The sequence below is a fragment of the Sphaerodactylus townsendi genome, linkage group LG03 (assembly GCF_021028975.2).
Source record: "Sphaerodactylus townsendi isolate TG3544 linkage group LG03, MPM_Stown_v2.3, whole genome shotgun sequence".
NCBI lineage: Eukaryota > Metazoa > Chordata > Lepidosauria > Squamata > Sphaerodactylidae > Sphaerodactylus > Sphaerodactylus townsendi.
In genome coordinates, this window is record NC_059427.1 from 173,861,932 (window position 1) to 173,883,249 (window position 21,318).

At 47.0% G+C, this 21,318-nt stretch overlaps 1 protein-coding gene across 2 annotated transcripts in view; it reads left to right on the plus strand.

Moving 5' to 3' along the window:
- Positions 1–8,197, plus strand: part of LOC125429600 (SAP domain containing ribonucleoprotein) — a 111,607-nt gene extending 103,410 nt beyond the window's left edge. For both annotated transcript variants that reach the window (XM_048490844.1, XM_048490846.1), the window contains one exon: positions 7,799–8,197. In XM_048490844.1, the coding sequence (XP_048346801.1) occupies positions 7,799–7,840 (42 nt within the window). In that variant the 3' untranslated portion in view covers positions 7,841–8,197. The remainder of the gene's footprint in view (positions 1–7,798) is intronic.
- The last annotated feature ends 13,121 nt before the right edge of the window (positions 8,198–21,318 follow it).

The following is a 21,318-nucleotide window of genomic DNA, read 5'->3' on the forward strand; positions in this document are numbered from 1 at the left end:
CTCCAAAAAACATACCAAAAACACATGTTTTGGTGAATAAACATAGTGTTTAATGCTGAAAACAGTAACAAACAATAGGACCAGCTTCAGAGCCAGTGGACCAATGTCGCACCAGAAAGCTGTCCAAAGAGGTTTGTTTCTGATGCCTCTTTAAGATTTGTCTGAAATGGGGCAAGACATTGTCATTAAGTAAGTTGCAGACATGGCCTGCAACAGCTTTGTCCGGGTGATTTTTCTCCACAAACCCCTGCACCTTACTGCAAATCGATGAAAACCGAGGCAAATCGATGAAAACCGAGACAAATTTTTCACTGGAAAAATCGATGGAAACTGATGAAAACCGAAGGCAATGAAAACCGAGGTTCTACTGTATTTAAATTTTTATAACTTGTGGACTTTCTGTCCTATCCTCATGAGTACAATCGACCTTTGTGCTTTGTCCAAAACCTGCAAGTTGGCTTTGTGGCTGAACTGGAATTTGAATCTGGGCCAGCAGATCTAGCTTTTTGTCCATTAACTTGGAGGAGGGAGGGAGGGAGGGAGGGAGGGAGGGAGGGAGGGAGGAGTAATTAATGTCACTCTGAATGTATGGATTGCCTCCCTCTTGCAAGGCGACTCCTTACTGAAATTATTGGCAAGGAAAAAGGAGAGAAGCAGTGATTTTTTTTCGCTGACTTTGATTTTAGCTTGTAAAATCTGTGTTATCAAGTTCAAATCACTTCTTTGCTCCGAGTTTTCTCTTAAAACTTTAAAAGTGCAAGTACTCTTAACCGGTTACAGAAGAGTCGAGCTAGAATCTAGCATTGTTTTCCATCCTATTGAATATTTTCCCCATCTGTTATGGATTTTTATAGTTTTTCAAGCAATTGTCTGCCACCACTTCTTGTAGCACGTTTTCTTCAGTTTTTACAGTCAAACAGGTTATCTCATTATGGATCTTCTAGTGCACCATTCTGAACAATATATCACGAACTAATTTTAGTTAGACCTTCGTCTTCCAACACGGAAGGCCTTTGTGTATTAATTCTAATTGTGGATGATGTTGGGCCATCCTCCCTGTCCTTAGAGGGTTTCTTTCTGTGGGTGGATTTCTTTCCTCTGAAAGGGAAGCAATATTTGGGTCTCCAAACTCCCTTCTTTGAATAAATCCTGGATAATACAAAGAGGAAGTTTATTTTCTTTGGCATCTTTAATAGGGTTCAGACACGGCTTGATGCTTTGTGTTTTTGCCAGATGTTGAACCAGCCGTGCTGTGCAGAATGATCCCCTCCTGGAGGCGATCTCGGGCATCCTGGATGGGTGATTTCCAACCTATACTCAGGGAGGCAGGACTTAATTGATGTCACTTCCTGTGTTGGGTTGGATCCTCCCCTTGATCCCCAGTCTTCTTCCTGCCTGCAGCAGTGCAGCGCTTGTTTGGAGCTCCAAGCCCAAGCAGTACTTTTCTGCCTACCTCGTGTCTCTTTGTGTCCAGTCCTTACTGTAAGTTTGTCTATTCCCCTGTTTTGTCTTCCCAGCCCCCTCCCACCCAGCCGCAAGCTATTATTCACAAGGCGGCCAGGGCAACATGACTGAGCAGCGCTCTTACGCGCGCTCCTTCTCCCCCCCCCCCAGACTCCTTCGGCAAGTCTGCAGCCGAAAGCACTAGGGCGGCAACCCGCAGGGGATTGCTGGAGCCCAACGACCCTGAAGCCTCACAGGAGGTGCGTGCTTCCTCTTCAAGAGCCGCGACTGCGGCAACTAAAGGAGGGAAAAAGAGCGCGAAAGCCCCGGCCGAGAAGAAAGCGCGCCGGGAGCCTACCGCAGCCCATACACAGAAGCGGAGCACCAGCGTCCCACTCAGGGACGTGGATGGTGAAGCTCCACCTCGCATCCCAGGAGAAATAGCAGAGCAGTTTCGGGCCCCAATCGCGGCCATTGAAGAAAGCCGCGAAACGGAGCTGGGGGGCGTGGCCGACTCTCAAGGCCAGCCACAGCAGGGTCAAGCCCTTTCTGAGGATTCCTCCCCTTCTTCATCCAGGCAAGATCGAAGGGACATGGGGAGGGAGGGGCTCTCTCATCCCAATCTAGCCACCAATTTGGCCCCCAATCTCTCAGATCCGTCCTCCTGGGCTAACACCTCCCCTGAGTCACTAATGGGGCTTTTCAGAACAGCCATGAGGGAGGAGATTTTACAGCATGACAAAAACAAAAAAGCCTTAAAGCAAAAGGGAAAAAAGCACTCTCATACCAAGAAAGCACACAGACCCAGGCACCATTCAAGCTCTTCCTCCAGATCTCGCAGCACCCCCCCTCCCACCCCTGCTTATAGGGACCCCCTTAATTTACCCGAGGAGGAGGGTGTCAGCGAAGGGGAGATTGGTGACTCTTCAGAACATTTTTCTGAGCCTGAGGAGACCCTTGAGGAACCCAGTGAGCAGTGCGTTAGGCTATTCAAAAAAGAGGATCTTGCCCCCCTTATGGCCAAAGCTATCTCAGCTTTGGAATTGCAGGATCCCATAGATGCCGAGGACCCCGAGGGCCCATCCACCTCAAAAAAGACAGTCAAGGGCTGCCCCAAGGGAAAGAAGGGAATACTCCCCCAATCGGAGGACCCCCCCCCCAGCCTTCCCATTACCAGAGTTCTTCGAAAGGAGAATAAAAAGAGAGTGGCTTAACCTAGAGGCCAGTAAGAGCTGCCCTTCATTTCTCAAGAGCCTCTATGTACTCCCCGAGCATATCCACAACAGCATCAAGACTCCCCTAGTCGACGCCCCTGTTGTAGCGCTCCAGTCTGGCGGCTTCGTCACCAAAGATGGGGAAGGCAATCTGAAAGACCCAACAGATCGCAGAGCGGAAGTTTTCCTGAAACGGATCCATGATAGGCTAGCCCTGTCTATCAGGGCCCTTGCCCCCTCTTCCACCATGGCCAGAGCCACCATCGTGTGGTTACGTCGTCTTCTGCTTATGCTTCCCCCAGAGGCCCAAGGCCTAAGAGAAGGCGTGGAAAGGGTACTGAAAGCAGTCTCCTATTGGGCAGACTCCACCTTCGACGCCTTAATGCTAACTTCTCGAGCCCTCGCACTCGGCACCGTGGTCAGGAGACAGGCCTGGTTGAAAGCATGGTCAGCCGACTTCCACTCCAAACAGGTGGTCTCCACATATGATTACTTCGGTTCCCGCCTCTTCGGGAAAGAACTTGACGCCGTCCTAGTAGAAACTAAGGGCAACAAGAAGTCCATGCCTAGATATGTCAGGTCTGATCAGTCTTCTTCGTCCTTTAGACCCTACACCACCTTCCGAACGCAACGTACCCTTGCCAGGCCGCCCAGGGACGGTAAACGTTGGTTTTCGCAACAGCAACCACAGCAACAACAACAACAAACATTTCGCAGACGTAACACCTTCAATAGTTCCTTTCGCCCCTACAACCGACAACAGGGCAGAGGGGCGAGACAATTCCAGAATGATCGAACATCCAGAACCTGACTATCTTCAGGTCCCGGTAGGAGGCCGCCTTCAACATTTTCACCACCAGTGGACAGGCGACCACGTAGACAAGTGGACCAAGGAGGTCGTCTCCTCCGGATATCTTCTAGAATTCTCCATCCTTCCAAGGTCCAGGTTCCGAACATACCCCCTTCAATGCAATCCAGACAAACTAAAAAGAACCCAACAGGCAATCCAGCACCTGCTGCGAATTCAAGCAATCGAACCTGTACCCATCTCCGAACGTTCATGCGGTGTCTATTCACATTTCTTCACCGTTCCCAAGAGGAACGGCGACTGGCGTGCCATTCTAAACCTCCGCTATGTGAACAGATTCATCCGTCTGCGCAGGTTCAAGATGGAGACCCTCCGGTCCATCGTGGAGGCACTCCGTCCAGGCGACTACCTAACATCCCTGGACCTCACGGAGGCCTACCTGCACGTCCCCATCAATCCTCTACACAGAAGATTCCTTCGTTTCGCAGTGTGACAAGACCACTTCCAGTACAGTTCTCTCCCATTCGGACTCGCCTCTGCCCCCCGAGTTTTCTCGAAGGTCCTTCTAGCACCCATCATGGGCCTTCGGGAACGGGGCATTCATATACACCCCTATTTAGACGACATCTTAGTCCGGTCCCGGTCCCGAGAACAGGCACTCAAGGACCTACAGATAGTTATGCTCACTCTCCGCCAACATGGGTTCCTAGTCAATCTACAGAAGAGCTCCTTGAACCCATCAACTCGAATGGAGCACCTGGGGGCTATAGTGGATACCCTTCACAATCGTCTCTTCATTCCCCCCTCCAAGATAAGCAAAATTCAGAAGTCGGTAAACACCTTCCTTCCGGCCAACAGGGCCTCTCTCCTTCAACTGGCCAAACTGATGGGACTGTTTATCTCTGTCATAGACATGTTGCAATGGGGCAGATTCCACGCACGAACACTACAGCTGTTTCTTCGCCCCTACCAGTTCCAGATAATGCAGAAAAGAGACAGATCCCTACAGATCAACAAGCAACTACGCGACAGCCTAAGGTGGTGGTCCAAGCGCACAAACCTATCCCGGGGCAAAGTCTATCTTTACCCTCACAGACCGCAGCTGTTCACGGATGCCAGCCTCCGTGGATGGGGAGCCTCTCTCCAAGAGGACATTGCACAGGGTGTGTGGCCAACGTTCCAAACCCACCTTCCGATCAATGTCTTAGAGATGAGGGCCATCCTCCTGGCCCTTCATCACTTTCAACCGCAACTCCAGAACTGCCACCTCCTAGTCAGAACCGACAACATCTCTGCCAAAGCCCACATCAACAATCAGGGGGGTTCTCGATCCCGGCGTCTTCATCAGGAAGCGACAGCCATTCTCTCTTGGGCAGAGATACACCTGCAGTCCCTCATGGCAGAACATGTACAAGGAAACCTCAACACCCAAGCAGATTGGCTGAGTCGTCAGTCAATAATCGAGGCAGAGTGGAGACTCCACCCCCGAATCTTCCTACAAATTGCCCAGTCATTGGGTCAGCCCACCATGGACCTTTTCGCCTCAGCCCACAACGCCCAACTACCTCGCTTCTTCACAAGGTACTTCCACCCACAGGCGCAGGGAACAGATGCGTTAACCAGCCCGTGGCCAAAGGAACTGCTTTACGCTTTCCCTCCAACCCCGGTGTTGCCAAAGCTCCTCAGGAAAATCTGGATGGAGGAAGCAGAGGTCATCCTAGTGGCACCATGGTGGCCCAGACGTCCATGGTTTTCGTCAATTCTTCAACTGGCAACTTCTCCTCCTCTTCATTTGCCCACACCCAGCGACATGTTATCACAAGGCCCTGTACACCACCCCAATCCCGGGTGGTGTTCTGTCCTGACCGCCTTCGGCTTTGAACGCGCCAAGCCCACAGCACGGAAGGGGCTACTCCAACCAGGTCATCGCCACCATCATCGGCTTCCAGAAGGGGCCTCCACGCACAGCGTATTTACAATTCCTCCTGGGAAGGACTTTGTCTCCTGGGCTCAAGGAAATCAAACGTAAGATCCACTCCGTCCCTCAATTCCACAGGTCCTCCTGAGTACCTGCAGCATGGATTTGACAAAGGCCTTCAGGAGTGCAACCCTGGAAGCGTGAGGCGGTTAGCCGCTGCCTTTTCCACTGTATGGCAAAAAAATACCAAGGCCTACCCAAGTTTACCAGGCATCCAGACATTTTGTAAGGTTCCTCAAAGGGAGTGCTCCCAAAAGCAACCTCCGGTGATTCATAGATTCCCCTCAGCTTAGGAGACTCAACACGGGTCCCTGTCTGCTCTTACCAGACCTCCTTTTTGAACCTATCCAGGACATAAGCCTTAAGTGGCTCCGTATGAAGCTTCACTATTCCTCATTGCCATCACTACTGCCAGGAGGGATATCCGAGGAGATACAAGCCCTGTCAGTCAACTCCCCAGCACTGTAATGCGTATTCCATAGGGACAGAGTAGTCACATGCGCGCCCGACCCTACGCTTCATCCCGAAAGTGGCATCTGCCTTTCATCTCAAGCAAGAAATCATCATTCCAGCATTCTGTCCTTCACCATCATCCACCCAAAGGAGAGACTCTGGCATCACCTCGATGTCAGAAGAGCACTCCAAAGCCTTTCATTATTCGTACTGGAAGCCATCAGGAAGCTTACTGAGTCCCTTTTCATTAATGTTAATGCCCCCTAACTTAGGGGCTCTGTAAATGTCCAAAGCATCTCTGAGTTACACGCTAAAGGCCTGCATCACTCCTGAGGCATACAAAGCCTCAATCTCCGGTCCACTCGGGTATCACAGCTTACATCTCCACGAGGTCCGCGCCTTCGCAGCTAACGCATGGCGTTTAGGCGCCCTCATCCCACTAGAGGATATTTGTAGAAGCGTGCGTGGGTCATCAGTCACATCCTTCATTAGAGCACTATAAATTACACACCATTTCAGCCAATGAGACAGCCTTTGGCACCCGGTGTTTTTTGGAACATATATTAGGAGACTAACTGCCCACCGGTAAAGTGGACTTACTGCTTTCGGGGAGGTCCCATCCAGGGATGCCGAGATCGCCCCTCCAGGAGAGCGGTCCATTGGGTAGACTTACCCTGAAGGGGCCTTCTCCTGTGACCGGCCGATCGAAGGAGGAGGCATCTAACCTGGCCCTCCCTGATGCTATAGTCTCCTACAAAGGCTGCATAGTTCTCTTAGTTACATAGTTCTAATAGTTAGACCCCAAAATAGACTTGGGATTATTCTTGGAGTTCCTTGAACATATATATATATATATATATATATATATATATATATATATATATATACACACACACACACACACACACACACACACACACACACACACACACACACACACACACACACACACACACACACACACACACACACACACACACACACACACACACACACACACACTGTGTTATGTTCTACATGTTACCTTACCTTGTTGTCATTCTTCCTGTTAAAACCTTTTGAGATCCTAAGTTCTGCTATACTGCTACGTCAATCGGAGACTGGGGATCAAGGGGAGGATCCAACCCAACACAGGAAGTGACATCAATTAAGTCCTGCCTCCCTGAGTATAGGTTGGAAATCACCCATCCAGGATGCCCTCATCGCCGTCCAGGAGAAGGCCCCTTCAGGGTAAGTCTACCAATGGACCGTTCCCTTCAAGCGAAGGGGACGTTTGGACTCTAGTCTGAGGGATTCCATGCTTTTCCGTTAGGTCACTTAGATACTACGTCTGAAACAAAAAGGTCTTTTTTCTGGTATTGTATATGCTGAACAGCACCTTTCCCCTCGAGATTCTTGATTAGGACTTCTGTTACCCTCCAGGCTATTTATCCTGGTAAAAATTAAGATTTATACGCCCCTGGTGTATTGACTTAGAGGCATATCTCAGAGACACATGAGTATATTTGATGCATTTGACTGTGTCCCTCTTGCCTTCCCCATGAATAGAAGAGTGTTAACCCTTTGGCCTTTTGCATTTCCCATCTCCTCGTTGCCTGGAAGGCTTTCGAGGCCTGTAAAGTGGTCACTGTTCCTAGCGTGGCTCTCTTGTGTACCCAGCAAGAGGAAGCCCCCACCAGGCCACTTTATCGTGAGCTTTTACAATTCAGTTTCTTTCTCCGGTCGGAGACCCAGTTGTGAATGTGGCGACCCTTGTGAAATGTGATGTGAAAAATACTTCCGTGAACTAACAGTGCGACACTTCTTTTACACGCCGTTCCTTCCTGTGTGTCTAAACATTTGCTCACAGTTTGCCATCCCCCTTTTGTCTTACTTCACCTTTCTTTTAATTCCCATTTGCAGGCAAAGAAAAGAAAAAGAGCAGAACGTTTTGGCCTCGTCTGATGGTCCTCGTCTTAGTGCTTACCTGTTTGGGGGGGTGTCTTTTACAAGTTCTTGTTCCGCATTACCTAACAAGAAATATAGTTTTGTTCCTCACACAGATGTTGGCTTTGCCTTTTAAAACCAGCTGTTCAATCGTTCCCTTCCCCTTTGGACTTTTACATGAAACATATTTTGGAGTATAAAATAAAAGTGTTCTTTTTGAGTATGCAACAGTTTGAATTCTTTGTCATATTCTCTCACCAGCCACTTGTATTCAGTGTATGCCAGTGTAAAGAGGATGTACAAAATGGCAACATTTCTTCTCTTTTGTACAGATGGAAACTACTGCATAAAAATAAAAAATGGAAGTAGAATGAAGATGAAGATTTCTGTTGCATCATTGGCTCAAACTGAAGTTAGCCAACAATGTTTAAAGCAGATGCAGTCTGTACCCATCCATATAATTTCCCTTACACATTCATTCCTTACTCATTCATTTTCCATACCACCCATGGCCAAGCACTAGCCTTCCTCTTTCTCCCTGCCACCATTAATAATATAATTCCTAAAGATCATCCATCATCAGCTGACTGTCCCCAATCTGAGAATTAGCATGTTTTTACATTCAAAACCAAAGCACTTCTTTCCTTGGGTTCTGCTACAACTTCAATTACGTTATGTCATGAAGTTAGATCTCAGGTCCGCCATGCAATCAGCCTAGAAGGGTCTAGTATAGTGACCTGCTAAAGTACCTTATATACTCGTGTTTAAGTCTACTTTTTCAGCACTTTTTTTGTGCTGAAAAAGCCCCCCTCGACTTATACGCGAGTGAGGGTCCCACTTAATTCTTGTGTGACGTTCCCCCTCTCCCGTCTTCGCTCTCCTCTGCCTTCTTCTCTGCCTCCCCCCTTTCAGCCGGTTTCTCAGCCTCCTTCTCTGCTTTGCTGCCCTCTGCCTTCATCTCTGCCTTCCCCCTTTCAGCCGCTTTCTCTGCCTCTGCCTTCTTCTCGGCAACGGCTGGCCCCTGGCTCTCGGCAGGTGACAACCAGTCGACCTGGGTGAGCTGGACAAGCTGTGAGATGGAGAGGTCGGTGGCAGAGATCTTGGGATTGGCGATATGGGGGGGTCAGTGGCAGAGACCCCCAAATAGCGCTGCATTTCCCACCCTAGACTTATACTCTAGTCAATAAGTTTTCCCAGTTTTTTGTGGTAAAATTAGGTGCCTCGACTTACATTCGGGTTGACTTATACACAAGTATATACGGTATAAGCCATGCTTCTTAATACTTTACAGAGCTGTCATATATATTAAAAGATACTTTTGGCCCATAGAATGGAATTAATTGAATGACAGCCCTTGACTGCAGGGTGAAGAAAGTTAATGGATTTAGCCATGGGTTCATTAGCCACCGCAATCCAGACTCTCAGATATGCACTGTGTGTAGGTAAAATGTTGTCAGGTTGCAACCAAATAATGGCAGCCCCACAGGGTTTTCAAGGCAAGGGGTTGTATCGACAGCCCTGGAATTCCTTCCCATCCAAGCACTAACCAGGGCTGACCAGAGATTCTTTATTGATAATGATATTTTAGAAGGCGGGGGGGGGGGGGGTGTCCTTGTCTTTCATTTTTACTTGTCGTAAAATAAAAGAATGTGCTTTTTCGGAAGAAGTAGTGTGCGATCAAAACACTGTAAAGATGGAATAAATTATTGTAAAATGAAATGTCGACGTTTGAAGTTTCTTGTGTGCATCTTAGCTCAGTTTTCAAATTCTGTTTCTCTGATTCTGTGAATCGACTACATTTGGAAAAAGCTGAAGCTTATGTTTGCATTATTGTTGCTTGTTCAGTTTCTCATATTGTTGCCCCTCATTTCCTACAAAGAACCTAAGTTATGTGTAATTCCGCAAGAACAGATTTCTGTTCTGCCACCGTTGTTAGCAATTCACTATTTAAGGATTTGGATAAAGATGGCGGCAGCGGCGGCGGCAGGAGGAGGAGGAGGAGGATTTATATCCCCCCTTTCTCTCCTGAAGGAGACTCAAAGGGGCTTACAATCTCCTTGCCCTTCCCCCCTCACAACAAACACCCTGTGAGGTAAGTGGGGCTGAGAGAGCTCAGAGAAGCTGTGACTAGCCCAAGGTCACCCAGCTGGCGTGTGTGGGAGTGTACAGGCTAATCTGAATTCCCCAGATAAGCCTCCACAGCTCAGGCGGCAGCTGGGAATCAAACCCGGTTCCTCCAGATTAGATACATGAGCTCTTAACCTCCTACGCCACTGCTGCCACAAGTCTGTTCTTGTTGAATTACGTTTAACTTCATCCAGAGATCGCTTTATGTTGACCAAATACGTCCCTTGACCTGAATGGCCAAGAGTGGCCCAATCTTGCCAGGTCTTGGAATTTAAGCAGGATTGGCTCGGGTTAGTATTTGGATGAGCGACCACCAAGGAAGTCCAGGGTCGCTAGGCCAAGGCAGGCAATGACAAAACACCTCCAATAGTCTCTTGCCTTGAAAATCCCAGCGTTGTCGTAAGTCGACTGGGACTTGACAGCACTTTTCACCACCAGGCCAAATACTATTTAGCTAATATTACAGGTACGTTTTACTCTCTACACTCCTCTGCCTATGAATAGTATCCTTTCTTGTCACTCTTGGTTTTTAGACTGCTGTTGGTTGAATAGAATGGTCTAAAGGAGCAGCAGTGGTGTAGGAGGTTAAGAGCTCGTCTATCTAATCTGGAGGAACCGGGTTTGATTCCCAGCTCTGCCGCCTGAGCTGTGGAGGCTTATCTGGGGAATTCAGATTAGCCTGTACACTCCCACACACGCCAGCTGGGTGACCTTGGGCTAGTCACAGCTTCTTGGAGCTCTCTCAGCCCCACCTACCTCACAGGGTGTTTGTTGTGAGGGGGGAAGGGCAAGGAGATTGTAAGCCCCTTTGAGTCTCCTACAGGAGAGAAAGGGGGAATATAAATCCAAACTCTTCTTCTTCTTCTTCTTCTTCTTCTTCTTCTTCTTCTTCTTCTTCTTCTTCTTCTTCTTCTTCTTCTTCTTCTTCTTCTTCTTCTTCTTCTTCTTCTTCTTCTAAATAGGCTCTATTCGGGCTCAGATCCATTTTCTGTAAGGATTTCATTATCTCCCTTGTTCGTCAAACAGCTTTTTGTATATGGAGTAGGCTGAACACAGCTAAGAAAGATGATTAGATGCCTCTTTAATTTTATATGATGTATTTAATTTAATGAGGTATTTCAACATGTTATTCTCAGCTTTATTCATGCCGACTTGGAATTATTTGCTACCAGGTCATGAGGTCATATTATATTGGTTCAGAACCCCAACTTCTCAAAATGCAGGTTCTTAATTTTATTCTGATTTTATTTTCTTTGTTAGTTTTGATAATATGTGTTCTCTTTCTGAGCTGGAGGGCAACTTGGATGTTTTCCACTGCCCTATCAGGGAGGCTGGATCAAATGTTGACTTCCTGTTGCTGTTAGACGCGCCCCCTTTCCCCCCATTCATTCCTGCATCCAGGGAGAGCTGATAGCCCAGTTGCCTGTGCTTTACCTTATTTCTAATTTTGTCTGAATTTACTGAAGATTCTTTATCTTATTCTTTTCTACTATACCTAATTATATTACTACCCTCCTCCTTTCTCCTGTTAATTTTCCTTCTGAGGCAAACAGGAGACATCTCTTGCAGCGTTTAGCTGTGGAGTCTGCATGCATTTTGTGAGAGTGAGGAGATGGACCAAATCACCAACATTTGATGAGTAGAAAATAATCATTGATGCTTACCCGTGAAAGGTCCTTTGAGCGTATTTTGTATGTTAGTTTTTATAATATGTCTTTTCTGCTCTTCAAATGTTAGAGATTTGGCTTCTTGCTTGAGATATTTTGCAGCGTGTTTTGGAACCCAAATTGCCTTTTGTTCTTGGTTTCATAATATATTGCTTCTTCAAGCCAGTACTTTCACCTGCCTCTTGGAGGGTACCAGATGCGGGGGGTGGGGGGGTTGTGTTTAATCTAGTGGTGTGCACATAAAGTTACAAAAGGAACTAAAGGATGCAAATAATAATCATATCTGCCTTCTGCTTGAACTTAGAACAGTGATGGCGAACCTATGGCACGGGTGCCAGAGGTGGCACTCAGAGCCCCCTCTGTGGGCACGTGCAAACAGAGTCGCCCCCCACCCTACATCTAGGCTGGCCTGGGCCGCTGGGCTCGATTATTAGCATTAAACCTAAGACCTAGTTTTGGGGAAGCAGTGTAGGTAATCCTAATGAATGCTGTTAAACCTCACTGATTTTCATGGGAAGAACTAAAGCGTGATCCTTTACCTGGGAGTAAGCTCGGTTGCTGGCAATGGGGCTTGCTTCTGAGTAAACCCTCCTAGGGTCGCGATTCACCCGTTGGAAGAGTTGCACGATTACTTCAAAGCCACCGACTACCACCAAGCTTACTCCTGAGTAACACCCGCCTCTGAACCAACCTTTCTAAACTAAAACCTCAGTATTCAGGTTAAATTGTCGTGTTGGCACTTTGCGATAAAGAAGTGGGTTTTGGGTTGCAATTTGGGCACTCGGTCTCGAAAAGGTTCACCATCACTGACTTAGAACATCTTCCACAGTTGACGTTCTGCTTTAATCACCTTGCAGAATTTCTTTCAACACATTTTGTGTCACGGAGACCTGGGTGAGAGAGGGCGAAACGGTTGCCCTCAACAATCTCACTCCAGGGGGTACCATGGCAGTCCAGCAGCCTCGGACACAGGGCCGGGGGGGTGGCGTGGCGATGCTCATCCGAGATACTATCGCCTTCAGGACGTCCCCTGTCCCGGTGATTGATGGCATGGAGTGTCTAGGCCTTCATTGGGACTACCAAGAGAAGCTGGCTATCCTGCTAGTGTACCGGTCACCTAGCGCACCGGCGGATAGCCTGTCACGGCTGCTGGAGGTCGTCTCTGAGTGGGCGCTGGAGCACCCTCGCTTAATTGTGTTGGGTGACTTCAACGTCCATGTTGATTCGGCCTCCTCGTCAGTGGCCGCTGATCTAGTGTCATCCATGGCGACGCTAGGCCTCTCTCTTATAAATACTGGTGTCCCTACTCATCAAGGAGGCCACATTCTGGACCTAATCTTCGCGGCAGGTGTGCATGTGGTCTTATCCTCTGTAGAAAGAGTGCCGTGGTCTGACCACTATGTCCTGAAGGCTCGGATTGATGCTCCTATGCCCCCCCCCCCGTCTAGGTGACGGGCATATTTTAGCCCGCCCGCGGAGACTAATGGAACCAGAACGGTTCCAAAATGCTCTACGGGAACTCCCGCCCACTGGCGCTACTCTAGATGAGCTGGTAGAGAGCTGGGACACCAGGCTCTCTGAAGCCATCGACGGTATCGCTCCAAAGCGTCCTCTCCGTACCCGCATCAACCCGGCTCCTTGGTACACCGAGGAGCTGAGGAAGATGAAAAGGGAACTGAGACGGCTTGAGCAAGGGTGGCGGTGGGTACTTGACGAGGGGTCAAGACACTCATATCGATCATTTATGAAGTCCTATGAGTGCTGTGAAGGAGACGAAGCGGACATATTTTGCTTCTGCTATTGGATCTGCCAGTTTGCCCCCGGCACAATTGTTTCGTGTAATTCCGGACGTTGGCGACCTCTTCGATAGGTCCAAAAGAGACTGATTTGGCATTAGGCTGTGAGGCTTTTGCGAACTACTTCACACACAAAGTCCTGACCCTCCGCCAATCCCTCCCTGCCACTATTGATACGGTATGTGAACTAGAGGCCCCTGGGCCGTCTTTGGGTCCTTTCTTGGACCACTTCAGCTTACTTGACCCAACGAATGTTGACAGGATCCTGGATGCTGTACGATCTACCACTTGTCCTTTTGACCCGTGCCCTTCCTGGTTGGTGAAAGCCGGCAGGGAAGAGCTTCGGAGCCACCTGTTGGATATAGTTAACTGCTCCCTTGAGCAAGGAGTTTTCCCTGGTCGGCTTAAAGAGGCAGTGGTCCGCCCGCTCCTAAAAAGACCGCACTTAGATCCTGGAGATCTGGCCAATTACCGCCCAGTTTCCAATTTACCATTCTTGGGCAAGGTAATTGAGCGGCGTGAGAGCTCAGCTCAGCGATTCCTGGATGACACAAGCGTACTGGATCCCTTCCAGTCTGGCTTCAGCGCTGGTCATGGGACCCGAGGCGGTGCTGGTCACTGTTGTGGGCGACCTCCGACTACACTTGGACAGAAGCGGTTCGGCGCTGTTGGTGTTGTTAGATCTCACCGCGGTGTTCGATATGAGTAGATCACGACCTTTTGGTCCACCGCCTCGCTGGTATCGGGGTTCGAGATTCAGCCTTAAATTGGCTGATCTCGTTCCTCGAATCGAGGGACAACAGGTGGCATCGAGGTGAGATCTCCAAAGCGTCGCCCATTATGTGTGGGGTGCGCAGAGGCTGATACTCTCCCTGATGCTTTTTAATATCTACATGCACCCCCTGGCGAGTCTAGTTCGGAGTTTTGGGCTGCGGTGTCATCAATACGCTGATGACACCCAGCTCTTGTTCACAATGGAGGGCAGCCCGACCTCGGCCCCTGATGCTCTCCATCGTTGTCTTGATGCTGTGGCTGGTTGGTTGAGTGCAAGTCGGCTGAAGTTGAATCCCTCTAAGACGGAGGTCCTGTGGCTGGGCCGGGGGGAGTGTCCGGTGGCCTTTGGCATGCCTACCCTTCTTGGCGAGACGTTAAAATTAACTTTGTCCGCCAAGAGCCTGGGGGTGACTCTGGATCCATCTTTATCATTGGTGGTCCAGGTCACCCAGGCAACCAGGCAGCTTTTTACCATCTGCGGCAGGCACGGCAACTGGCCCCGTATCTCTCCCGTTCTGATCTGGCCACTGTGATCCATGCCACGGTCACCTCTAGATTAGACTACTGTAACTCGCTGTACGCGGGCTTACCTTTGGCCGTGATCCGGAAACTGAAACTCGTACAGAATGCGGCAGCCAGACTCCTTTCCGGAGCAACAGCAAGGGACCGGATTACTCCGGTCCTATACCAACTGCACTGGCTGCCGATCGAGTACTGGGTCATGTTTAAAGTTTTGGTTTTGACCTTTAAAGCCATTCGCGGCCTTGGCCCTGCATATCTAAGAGACCGTCTCTCCCTATATCGCCCTTCTAGGCCCCTCCGTTCATCGGAGGCGGACCTACTGGTGATCCCGGGCCCCAAGGCGATCCGGCTGGCCTCTACAAGGGCCAGGGCTTTTACGGCTCTGGCCCCTACCTGGTGGAACAGGCTTCCAGGTGAGATCAGGGCCCTGCGGGATTTACAAAGTTTCCGCAGGGCCTGTAAAACGGACCTGTTCCGCCAGGCATTTGGCCAGCCGGGATAACAACTGCAACAAAAAGCAAACATCTGGCCTCCCGTGGGTTCATAAAAGGGGGAATAGAATAGCTGAAGCCATCTTTAGTCTAATATTTTATGTATTTTAATTAATTTATATATATGATGTTTTAACTTTTTATTTTGTTGGAAACCGCCCTGAGCCTTCAGGGAGGGCGGTATACAAATACAATAAATTAATAAATAAATAATAAATAAATAAATAAATAAATAAATAAATAAATAAATAAATAAAATAATAAATTAAGTTTGCTCCAAAAGGGGAGGGGCCAAAGAAGAGGAGAGCCCCGGGGAGGCAGGAGCATAGCTACCAGGACAATAGGAGTGTCTAAAATAGGGGTGGCCAACCTATGGTGCACCAGATGTTCATGGACTACAATTCCCATCAGCCTCTGCCAGCATGGCCAATTGGTTGGCCACCCTGGCCTAAATTTCGTATCCATCCCCCTAAGTGTATCTGTGTAAAAATAAAAAAGTAATCTTCATTGAAGCCTTTTTTAGAAGGCTTCTGCAGGTTACAAAGAGAAATTCAGTTACAGTTGCACAATTATGTAAAATAGCTGTGTTTGCAATAAAGTTTAATTATTCCAGATCTGATCTTGTTCTTGTTTTATAGCTGGCTGTGAAAAAAAAATCAGTGGAAAATTTCAGTCTTCAGTGGCTTTATACATTTTTTTTTCTTCTGTATTCCTGGTTTGGCATTCATGGAGTGGGTCCTGGGTGAATAGAAGCATGTGGTGTTTTTCATTTTAGTTTCTCTTTTCTTTGTATTTCACGGGAGAATTGTCAGTGTAACTGAAAATCACTGCAGAGAGGCTAGAAACGGGCATCTCATTCTGACAACTGGAATTATTATTATTTTTAAAATCTTTTCTCCAGTGTCTCAAATTTTTGACATTTGTGTAGCTAGGATCCAAGAATCCTCAGCCTGTTAGACTGTATACTGGTAGCTACATTTAAGCCTTGCCATCTGTTTAAATATGGTATGACTATTTTTTCTTTTCTTTTCTTTTGATTAATTTTTATCCAGTGGTGAATTACACTGGCTAAGTGTACATTAATGTTGGTTATTCTGCTGCAATTGCTGCTTTTGAGTTATTGCAGTCAGTATGAGATGTTGTTTGTTTGTTATTCATAGACTGACACTTCTAGAGATTGACAAGAACATGTTTGTTTCTTCCTACCTGTTGGTCTATTATATTTAGTTATTACCTGTTGTCAGTGGCAAGACTAACTTGGTCATGAGAACTATAAGGGTCACGTGACATAGTTGCTACAGTCCAAGGTGGCTGCTACCGGAAAGGAAAAGTAAGTGTAGATATACTTGGAAAGATATAAAACCAATTTATTTAAGGTTGGATTGGGGAAATCTTACTTGTAAAAATATAACGTTACCCACAGCGTCCTTGTTCAAACGCTTGAAATAAAAATGTGTTGCCGATATATTCCTTATCTGTCAAATCCATTGTCCCTTTTCTTCTGGCTCAAGCACTGATATGATCATAAATCCTTTTGTCCCCTTGCTTTCCTTATCTGGGCTCCTTTACCCTTTGTCTGTGCTCCTAAGGGGGTGACTGCTGGTTGGGATTTCTTATGCCATGCCTTGTGCCCTACTCCTGTAGCGGGGGAAGGGTTTTATTAGGACACTATCTTTTAAAAGGTATTCAGTCCCTCTTATTCGACGGGGAAGGGGGGGGAGAGAATCGTTCTAATCAAACTGTGTTTAAAACACTACCTAATTTATTTTTCCTCTCTAAGCTGGGGGCCAACTCGTGACTAATTTGAGTTGAATGGGCAGATAAAAAAAGCAGCGGGCCTACAATGAGTGGTGGAGAGTGTGGGAAAACGAGTGAAAGAAAGGGATGGCCCGTTTTGCAGCGAGAGCCCTGAAAGACCGCGTAGCCCCCAAATCCAGCATGAAGTCACTTTTCAACAGTAGACGCTTGGACTCTAAATGCAAGTCGAACTATAGGTCAGGGAGGGGAAGATGGAAATTTGCATTAGGCATGCACAATTTAAATGGGGAACGTAAGGGGGGGGGGAAAGAAGGGATACTATGTGTGCGTGTGCGCACATCCCTTCACAAAGAAACACAAACACATGTTCTTCCCAATTGCAGTGTCTTCTGCTCCCCAGTGGCCTCCTGCCCCTGAGCCCTCTGGGTGGGTGGGTTTGAAAAATCTCCTGTTTAGATTCAGGAAAATAATAAGGCAAATCGGAGAGAGCGCTTGTCAGTGCATGCCAGCGAGGAGTTAATAAAGAGAAATATGGTCTTGTCCCTACCCCCAACCCGGCTGCTGCTTTAAATATTTATAGAGGCTACAGCAAAAAATTTATTTCTAGAGGCAGGCCAATCAACTGACCTCTCACCTGAAACTTTGACCTTTGAGACTCTTAATTATTCCTCCTCTACTAGGGGAGGGGCTAGAAGCGATTGGCCAGTTTCAGGCCAGCTAGGAGGTGAATTGCTTCTCTGTGCTCCAAGCTGCAATTTCTCTGCCATGTCAGTTGCTTTTCTCTTTGCCAGTCCGTGAATAGCAAGGCCAAATCTTGAATCTCATTCCCAGAAATCTCTGGTTCCTCTTGAAATGAGCCACACCTTATACTCTTCATTGCCAATGCTCTGCAACGGATCGGAGGGTAACGGTGTCACTTATCAATAAGGCACTAATGTATGATAGCGCAACATTTACCTTTAAAGAATGGGAATCATTAAGCACATGCAGCATTAAGGACATGGAAGTAGAGATCTTGATAGCATCCTTTAGAGTTACAGCCACACTTGCATGGGAACATCCTGAAAACTTGTGAAAAGTTGTTGTTTTTTTCTGGAGCCCTACGGAAAATTGCTTTCAGGTTTTTTCCTTTATGAAAACTGGGGGTCTTGGTGTGCTGAAGTCCAGACTAGTACCACATTCTTGATTGCGGAGCACACAAGATAAATAAGAACATGCCTTCCTGTAATTACCCATCATGGTCCATATTCTCGTATGGTCCATAAGTATCTCAGGGACATTGATAAATCCCCATTGTCATTCCAAACAAGCCTGGAGGGTTTGTTCCACCGGGAATGCTTTCAATTACCTGGAGCTGAGGCCGACAACCTTCCTAACATCTTACAAAGAATTTCCGTTGGTGGTGGTGAAGACAAATCTGCTGTAGTGATTTGGAGAAGATTCATTCTCTTCTTTCTGATAATGATCCTCTCGTTTCTTACAAAATGTCACTTCTTACCCTGGCGGCTAGGAAAGTTCAAGCTGGAACTATATGTAATCTGGCAAGTACCTGCATTTGATTTTAAAATCTGGTTTTGTATCTGTTTTTATTTGTTTTGAAGTTATCTTTGATTTTATTGTCAGTCACTCTGACCATTTGGTTGTAGCTGCCTTTGGCCATAGACGATAAACTGTACAAGAAGAAGAAGAAGAAGAAGAAGAAGAAGAAGAAGAAGAAGAGGAGGAGGAGGAAGAGGAGGAGGAGGAGGAGGAGGAGTTTGGATTTATATCCCCCCTTTCTCTCCTGCAGGAGACTCAAAGGGGCTTACAATCTCCTTGCCCTTCCCCCCTCACAACAAACACCCTGTGAGGTAGGTGGGGCTGAGAGAGCTCCAAGAAGCTGTGACTAGCCCAAGGTCACCCAGCAAAACAGTATATTAACAGTATAGTACAGTACAGTAAACCTTTATTAGGCATAAATTATAATCTCTACAAACAATAAAATCCTGTACATAAATACAAAAATAAAATCCAATATCCAAGTCATAATAAAACATTGTGTATACAGATCATCAGATATATGACACAATATTTAGAATCAGACAATTAAGATCCACTTACATTTTGATAACGGCTCACCTTTGTCGCTATATTAAATCACGTATAGACCCGTGTATTTGGAAACTTGTATGTTAACAGTATAGTAATAACAGCATAGTCCTCCGCATATCAGAACCTCAATATATAAACAATACCAAATAGTAATATATCAATACATTCACAACATATATTTCCAATGTATCAATACATACTACATAACATTAACATTATCAATACATAATTCCATAACATTAACAGTAATACTTAACTCTATGACATTAACAATTTTACAGCACAATTGGACATTCCTTGTTGACCCCTTTTTTGGTCAGCAAAGAAGGATTTACGGACCAACAGAAAATCCACCTGTTACTAAATAACGAGTATTGTGTTGTAACTGAAAAGGTCGCAAGGTTCTTGTGTTTTGCTATGAAGCAACATTTACAATTAAATACAAGAGCCTGATGGGTATACTCACCTGACTCTTGGTTCAAACCACGCTGAGGTGATATTGTATTTTAGATTATATAGTTTTATTAGTTTTGTTACTATATTATGTATTGTTTTGTATAAAAAGCTTTTTATAATGCCAATAAAAAGAGATTTGGAATTCCATGGCAAGTTTAGTCTAGCCTGCCCCCTGGGTATTCCACCCCTGAAGTAGAAATACCAATATCTGGCACACCAATTAAATGTATTTTCAAAGACTTTCATGGCCGGACTCAACTAGTTGTGGGCTTTCTGGGCTGTGGGACCGCTGTCTGGTAGATCTTGTTCCTAACAAGATGCAGGCGAAACGTTAGGAACAAGATCTACCAGACCACGACCACACAGCCCGGAAAGTTCCACAGACCACGGCCACACAGCCCAATTAAAGTTCTTAAGAGTTCATCTTACTTTATCTGAGCTCTCGGTGCCCACTTTCAAAATATGCAGGCATAGCATATAATCAGTTCAAAATTGTGCCATCCCAGGAGGCGGGATCTGAGCTCTGCTGCCACAGAAGCTTCTTTTGAACAGCCCGACCACTGCAATTTGCCGTAGAACAAAAAAGTTTTAGTTGTACAGCCGCGAGTGATAGCCCTGCATTTGGCACCCACAGCAGAAGTGAGGATTTCGACAGAAACTCTTTAAATGTCCTGAAACCATGAACACCGACTCACCAGCACCCAGCTGGGAAAACAGTGTGCTGCTTCCATGGCAGGCTGGTGGACCTGGTTGAGGACCAGGGTTTTACATCCAGGGGAGGTGGTGTCGGATAGTCCTGGGCAAGTGAACTGGGTCCTTCAGTTTCAGCAAGCCATCAGCTGCGGAGGAGACCCAGGGAAAGTGCCTGAAACTCTGAGTGCTGGAGGGGGGGGCGCACACACACTCTGTTGGCTCTGACAAAGACTGTGTAACCCCCATGCTCAGAATGGGTTGACCCAGTAAGGGGTGGAGACTCAAAGCAGCAAGAGGCTGCAGCAGACCTCATGTAGTTTGGAGGAGACAAGGCTACCAGACTCGGACCTTGATTTCTATAAGCCCTTAACACATTGTTAAGGTAACTGCAATGTTGTTGGGAACTACTGGGAAGGTAGTTGTTTGTTTTTGCTATGTTGTAAATGTTGGAGTTTATTGTTTCAGGGTTTTTTAAATGCTTGTAATGGGTGAGAGTTCTCCTGGAAACCTTCATCATGTTGAATCCTGTTCACCAAGCCCTTGGAGTCTTCAGGAGCCAACCCACTTGCAAAGAAGAAATGGACTTGGCATTACAAGACTGTAACTAGAAGGACTTGAAAATGCAACCTGAGCAGGACCTTGAAGTGTGATGTTAAATGTTGATGTTATATGTTAAGAAAGTAAACCATTTTGTTTTTAAAAATTGTTGTTGCAATCTCATTCCAAGATCTGCCCCACAGAACCCACAAGCTGAGGTTACAACTGCACAACCGACCTGCTGGACACGGATGAGCTCCGGAGACCCCTGGCTCTCTGGAGAACTTTGGGGGCCTTTAGAGCTGTTTGGGTATCTCAGCTGCCTAGATGAGAAGGACCATTGGCAGGCAGAACTTCCTGGGCTGACCGAAGAGCTGCCTGCTTTCCATTGGACCCGGAGTGGGTGTGTGGCTGCATTAGGAAGCAAGACTCCTCGGTTTCAGCAGTAGAGGAGGTCATGGGGGCATGTGGGAACAACTACACCTCCAGTCTGTGACCTTGGAAACTCTAGGGAAGGGTGGAGGAAGCTTGTACCCTATAGAACCATTGTGGCGAACCTTTGGCACTCCAGATGTTATGGACTA